The following is a 7,226-nucleotide window of genomic DNA, read 5'->3' on the forward strand; positions in this document are numbered from 1 at the left end:
AGTTTACAATACTTGTGAACCTCTACAAAACGGGCCTTATCCGTAGTGTCACAAGGATCAGGTATCCCACCTTAATTCTTATACTACAGACCTATTTAGGTTATCACTTAAGGCATGATCCACTTGTATATCACATATACATGCTTAAGTTCACATAAGATAACCAAGAAGCTTTATTTATTGGATATGAATAAATGCTAGAATTAAATAACACTTATTTTATTCATTGAACAATGTGTATCTTTACAAAACAACGAGACTCCGGGAGAATTAGGACATCAATCCTAACAGTAATTTTTTCTAAGATGCATAAATGTTCTGTATGTTTGTGAATGCGTTTAATTATTTCACAATGGGCTTGGAAAGATCTTGCTTCCACTCACTGGTTCTCTTGAATAAGAGTTCCTTCATATGTATCTTCATTTGTTGCGGTAGTTGCCACTGCCTCGAATGAGGCACCCCTCAATCCTCTAAGTATCTAGATCAACGATCTTCAAGGCTTACTGAAACAAATGCTCTCTCCTAACTCTCCTGCCTTGAATATGGCCTTACTGTCTTCCTACATCCCTGTGGAATCCCTGCCTTCGGTATATTCTATTGATAGTAACCACATGCCTATTTCACATGTTGGGACCTATCAATCAGTACACCGAGTGTTTGCCTATCCACTACTTATCATGTTCCGCACTTGACTTTCAATCTTGTCTCTGTTGGAAACTGTGTGACCTGGGACTAACTATTCTCTTTTCTTCTCATGGTTGCCAGGTTCAAGATCTGCGGACGGGTCAGGTGGTTGGCACTGGTCGCGGAAAGATTATTTGAGCTCACGTCCCTTCGGCTTCTTGTTCTACCATTTGTGTCTGCAACTATTACAGATACCGATATGTATCAGTGGCACCTTCGTCTTGGCCATGTGTCATTTGACAAACTTCATAGCCTACTTTCTGTTGGTACCTTAAGTAATGCCTCTAAAATTTGTTCATTTGATTGTTTACATTACAAACTGGCGAAACAACCTGCTTTGCCATTTCCTACTTCAACATCTCTCTGTGATAAACCATTTAGCCTTGTTCATTTCGACGTTTAGAGCCCTGCTTCCACCCCTACAATAAATGGTTATCGGTATTTTGTTTTATTTATTGATGACCACTCCTGTTTTACTTGGATATATTTTCATAAGAATCGTTCATCCTTACCCCAAATGTACACTGAATTTGCTAAAATAATTCAAACTCAATTTTCTCAAACCATCAAAATTCTTCGAACTGACAATGCCATGAAGGACTCCCATCTGCTTTTCTTCCTAACCCAAGGGTGCTCTTGTCCAACGCTCATGTCCTTATACCTCTCAACAAAATGGTCGTGTTGAAAGAATGCATCGGTATATTCTCTACTCTGTTTGTGTGCAACTTTTCTCCGCATCTTGTCCTGAAAAGTTTTGGGGAGAAGATGCACTCACCTCTGTCTATATTATCAACCACCTTCCTTCTACTGTTCTCCACAATGTCTCCTTTTGAGTGATTAAATGGCACTCTACCCTCTTATTCTCTTTTCAAAGTTTTTGGTTGTGCCTGCTCTGTTTTACTTCATCCCTCGGGCTCGTTTGTATTGCTTTCTTGATTATGGATTTGAACACAAGGGATTCCGGTGTTGGGACCCCATATCTACGTATTTCTCGCCATGTCTCCTTCTGGGAACATCGTATGTTTTCTAATATTTCTTCCTTCCATGCCTCCCTTCTTGGTACACAATCATTCTTCACTAGTCCTACCACAGATCTATTTCCCGCCTATGAATCTTCATCTGAGTCTCCCGCTCCACCCATTCCAGATCCCACTCCACCCATTCCAGAGTATGAGTTTTCCGCTCCACCTGTAGATCTTACGTCTTCCATCCCACCCGTCCCAAAGCTTGGTCAGTCTTCTCCGTCTACTAAACTCCCGGACCTACCATCTGTCCCTGATGCTGATCATGATCTTGCACTTGTTCGTCGGTCTGCTCAGGTAAGAGAAACTCAACGGTATCTACAAGACTATCATTGTTTTTCCACTATTATGCCTTTAGTTGAATCGCATTCTTATCATGATGCTTGTACTAACCTTCTTTGGTAGCAAGCTATGGATAAGAAATTTTAGGCATTAGACAAGACTCACACTTGGGAGTATGTTGATCTACCGCCTGACAAGAAGCATATTGGATGTAAGTGGATCTATTAAATCAAGACCTGCTCTTATGGATCGGTCGAACGTTATAAGGCTCGTCTAGTGGCCAAAGGGTATTCACAGGAATATAGTATCGACTAGGAGGAAACATTGCTCCAGTTGCATGAATGACATCTGTTTGGAGTCTACTAGCCGTAGTAGCTGCCAGGTAGTGGCCCCCTTCTTCAAATGGATGTTAAGAATGTCTTCATCAATGACACACTGTCTGAGGAAGTGTATATGTAGCCACCACCTGACGTACCTTCCACCAAACAAAGTCTATTTTCTTCACTGTGCATTAATGGGCTCAAGCAAGCTCCTCGTGCCTGGTTTGCAACCTTTAGCTCTACAATTACTTAGCTTGGATTTCTCTATAGTGCGCATGACTCCGCTTTATTTACTCGAAAAACTTCTCGTGGACTTGTTCTCCTTCTGTTATATGTGGATGATATGATCATTACTGGTATGATCCTCAGGCTATTTTGAATCTCCGACGCTATCTAGGAGAAAATTTTGAGATAAAAGATCTAGGACTGCCCAATTACTTCCTTGGTCTTCAGGTTTCATCATGCTCTGATGGATACTACCTATCTCAAACAAAATATGCATTAGATCTGTCAGCTCATTTAGGTATCACTGATTCTGCCATAGCACCGACACCATTGGATTCCAATGTCCGCCTAACCTCTTTTGATGGTGTTCCCCTCTAGGATCCAACACTGTATAGACAACTGGTTGGCAGCCTTATATATTTAATAGTAACTCGTTCAGACATAGCCTATGCGGTTCCTATTGTCAGTCAGTTCATGTCCAATCCCTGCACTATCCACTTCCCAGTTGTCCTTCGTATTCTGCGTTATGTTAAAGGTACGCTAGGACATGGACTTCAATTCTCCTCTAAATCCTCTTTGGTTGTGTCTAGATATTCTGACGCTGATTGGGCGGGTGATCTTACGGATAGACAGTCTACCATAGGTTACTGTTTTTATTTGGGTGATTCTCTCATCTCTTGACGGTGTAAGAAACAAACGGGTGTTTTTCGATCCAACACTGAATCGGAGTATTGTGCACTTGCTGATACAACTTCAGAGGTCTTGTGGTTGCGCTGGCTCTTGGCTGACATGGGAGCTCCTCAAAATTCTGTCACTATTATTCATTGTGATAATCATAGTGTCATTCAGATAGTACATAATGATGTTTTTCATGAACGGACAAAGCACATAGAGATTGACGACCATTTTATCTGCCACCATCTTTAAAACTCTACTCTACTCCTTCAATCAATACCTACAACTGATCAACTGACTAACATCATCACCAAAGCCCTTCCCTCTAAACGGTTTCTTTAGCTACTTTGCAAACTCAAGTTAGTTTCTACCCTTCCACTTTGAGTTTGGGGGGAGATGTTAAATTGTAAACTACTTTTTAGGATTTTCAGGTTGCAAAGTCAATCTCCTTTTTGTTAGATAGTTGAGCTTTGTTAGGAGATTTCTGTTAGCTAATTTTAGTGTTGTACTAAACTATTTATATGTGTATAATTTATCAATACAAACACAAAAATCATCCATTCAAATGTTGTTTTCACATTTTAGAAGAAAAAACAGAGATGTAAGAACGACATTGGCTCTTTATTCTATCTATTGGCTAAGCAATCTAATCTCATTTACAAGACGATCGAAATCAGCATAGGACGATCCACCTGGGCTTACGCTTCGCCCAGCCAACTCAGCCATCTCACTCGCCGATCTCATAAATTCCTCTTTTCTATTCACCATAACATCATTCACCATTGTTGCTACACTTTCTCTATCGCACAAATCCTTCATATCCACTCCCAATTTCCACACATTGCTCACAAATCTACTATTCACCTGCTGATCCGCCGTATACGGCCAACAAACCATCGGCTTCCCGGCGACTATGCTCTCCAAAGTCGAATTCCAACCACTGTGAGTCAAAAACCCACCAACTGCTTCGTGAGAAAGCACTTTCTCTTGCGGAGCCCATCCCACGATGTACCCTCTCTGTTTCGTCCCTTCCTCCAACTCCGCCGGAATTTCGATCTCCCCGCCCTTCACAAGGTCCGGCCGTATGACCCACAAAAAATTCCTCCCACTTTTCACCAGTCCATGCCAAAACTCCATCAGCCCCCGATTCCCCATCACTGTAATGCTTCCGAAACTGACGTAAATGACGGATCCCGGCGGTTGATTATCCAGCCACGCCAGACAGCTCTGGTCGACTTGCCAGAGATTGTTCATCGACTCTGTTTCGTGGGAGAGTTTGGTTTTGAGAAGGGCGTGAAGGGGTCCGATGGCGTAGAGGTTTGGGCATAAAGTTCGAATGTTAGAGAGAATGGGCCCTTCTAAATCTTCGAATGAATTCAATATGAGGGCGTGAAATTGGTAGCTTTGTTGAGTTTGTTTGACGACGAATTGAAGAACAGAGTCGTTTGTGTCAGTGACCCGGCAGAAACCAGGGAGGTCTCTGCATCTGAGAAGATTTTCCATGGCTGGTATGTTTGTTATCATTCTGTCCATGTCTTCCTCTCCTGTAATTTTGCAAGTATGTTGCTTCAAATTGTTATTGAAATGTGAAGCTTGATTAGCATAAATTGAGTATTTGGGATGTAATGTGTTTTTTAATTGCTTAACTCCCATATAAAACCCTTTTTCAGTTCTTTTCCCTTTTTTTTTTTTCTTTTTCTTTTTTTTTAATTTGAAAGTTATATTGAGTCTATTTTTTAGCAAGTTGTTAACCAATCAAATTTCTTTTTCTGTTATTTAATTTTTTACTAATAGTTTAACAAATAAAAAATAATTTTTAAAAATTTATTTTTGTTTTTAGAATTTAACTAAAAATTAACAATCATTTTAAAAAAGAGAATATACAAGTAAATTTCAAAAATAAAAAATAGAAAAGATGAAAAAGGTTACCAAACATTGTCATTTAAAAAAAAAAAAAAAAAACTCTCACTTTTAATTTTAAAAGCTTGATATGAATTTTGAAAATATAGTTAAGTAAATAAAATAGGTATGAAGTAATATTTATCAGTTTATTTTAAAATATACATAAATCCAGGTTGTCGTTTTCTAACCATTTGCTTTTTGTTTTTGAGTTTTTTTTTTTTTAAAATAAACATTTGAATTCTTATCCACATTTCAAAATCAAGATCAAAGTTTATAACAACTTCTTTCTTAGTTTTACAAAATTCACTTGAATTTTTTAAAACACTCTTTAAAAAATAACAGATAAAAAGGATTGAAATGTTGTTAGTAAGCTTAAATTTTTTTTTAAAAATAAATTGTTATTTAATAGACTTAAAGTAACAGAAATCTCAAAATGCAAAGTTTAGAAACTAAGTGCAGAATTTAAGGTCACATTTACCAAATCGTAATGAAAATTGGTGTAATTATAATGAAATTTTATTGATAGATCAATTATATTGAATTTGAATCACAAACGTAATTGGATTAATTTTGATCAAATTTACTTACAATTATGAAGTTTATCAAATTTACTGTTACCGTTACCTCTACTTCTACTTCTGAAAATCAAGTGGTAATGGTAATAGTAACAACAAAAATGTCAAAATTTATAATTTTTCAACTGTAATAGTAACATTAATGGTAGTTGTAATGGTAATTATAACGATAACGGTAACGATAAGACGTAATTCTCAGACGTAATCGGATTGAGTACTCTTTATTCATTAATCAAATTACTTTACTAAATTATAGATTTGGATGTGAAGTTCATGTGTCAATACAAATGCCGGTAAACAACACAAAAAATAATCATATGAGCCCACTTTTTTATTCTCATAGATCTATTAGTGGAGTTCGTGGCCGGCCTAAACGTAAGAATCTATGTTTAGAATTTTGAAAACTATATATTTTTTCTTTTCTACTTAAATTTTTTTTAAGACAAACTTTTTTTTTCTTTTTTAAAGTATTTTTGTTTTTTATTTTTAATTTTTAATTTTTGTTTACCATCCAAATGTTACTCTTCAATTCATCCCTTTAAACACAGAGCAGCAACAAGTGGGTGTAGTAATTTTATTGAGTAATGAAACAGCCACCCACCCAACACGTACATAAAATAAAATTTAAAGCAGAAATAGGAAGCTAAGGTACCTCTAATCGGAAGTTGGCCGTCTTCAATGAGATGAGGAACACGTAAATAAGCCCAAACGGAACAACCACTGACAGTCCGGAAACCAAAAATGGGCTGTTTAATTTCAGCATCCTCAGCATCAATAAGATTCTTAAAGAATGCATCGAGCACAACGCACGTGAGGTCGGGACCGAAATGGCCCGAAATCAGCCAGTGTTTGAAAATCGGCTTGGTGACGGTGTCAAAGGAGGCGATGATCTGGGCGAAGAACTCGATGGTTCGTGGGTGGTCTGGTGAAAGGCCGTCGGTGATGGTGCAGAAACGGAAGGTGGGAAAGCGAGAGAAGCGAGAGAGAACGTCGGAGTGGTGAGTGAGTTGGTGGTGGGAGTGAGGGGTGTTGAGGAATGTTATGGTGATGCCGGCCAGTGAAAGAAGCTCCGCGAGCTTCAGCATCGAGTTGATATGGCCTTGAAAGGGAAGAGGGAAGATTAGAACATGGGGAGCTTGTGGTTTTCCTTCCATGACCATCGTATGTATGCGAATATGTGGTTCACACAGCCTGAATGTGAGATAAATAATGAGTGTAGCCTTGGTTTGCATTCATTTTAATTTATTTCTTTTAATTACAATTTTTTTATTTTAAGTAAAACTTTTATGTAATAACTTGTGATTAGACACTCAAGTGAGCTACACAAAAATAGATAGAAAGAGACAATAGAAAGAAATTACTCGGAGGAGAAAAAAAAGAAAGTAGAGAAGGGAGAAAGAGGAGGGAAAGAAAAAAGAGAAGAAGAGAGAATTTCTTTAATGTCACGGGAGTATCATACTTCCCTTGTTTACATTATAAATTCGTCTTTATAAATATTTGTAGAAGTCCACGTTAATGTCAATGGGTCTCACCATAGTTTC

General features: G+C 37.9%; 1 protein-coding gene and 1 pseudogene across 1 annotated transcript; one reads left to right on the top strand and one right to left on the bottom strand.

Annotated features, from left to right (window-relative positions):
* The first annotated feature begins 1,622 nt into the window (after nt 1–1,622).
* On the top strand, nt 1,623–3,559 carry LOC120081025 (annotated as a pseudogene).
* A 144-nt stretch (nt 3,560–3,703) lies between these two features.
* On the bottom strand, nt 3,704–6,884 carry LOC120081696 (7-deoxyloganetic acid glucosyltransferase-like). Its single transcript, XM_039036785.1, has 2 exons — nt 6,338–6,884; nt 3,704–4,752 (listed from the first exon to the last, which is right to left on the bottom strand). The coding sequence occupies exons 1-2, from the start codon at nt 6,843–6,845 to the stop codon at nt 3,839–3,841; spliced, it is 1,422 nt and encodes a 473-aa protein (XP_038892713.1). The 5' UTR covers nt 6,846–6,884; the 3' UTR covers nt 3,704–3,838.
* Between the last annotated feature and the right edge of the window lie 342 nt (nt 6,885–7,226).

Source organism: Benincasa hispida, chromosome 7 (assembly GCF_009727055.1).
Source record: "Benincasa hispida cultivar B227 chromosome 7, ASM972705v1, whole genome shotgun sequence".
Lineage (NCBI taxonomy): Eukaryota > Viridiplantae > Streptophyta > Magnoliopsida > Cucurbitales > Cucurbitaceae > Benincasa > Benincasa hispida.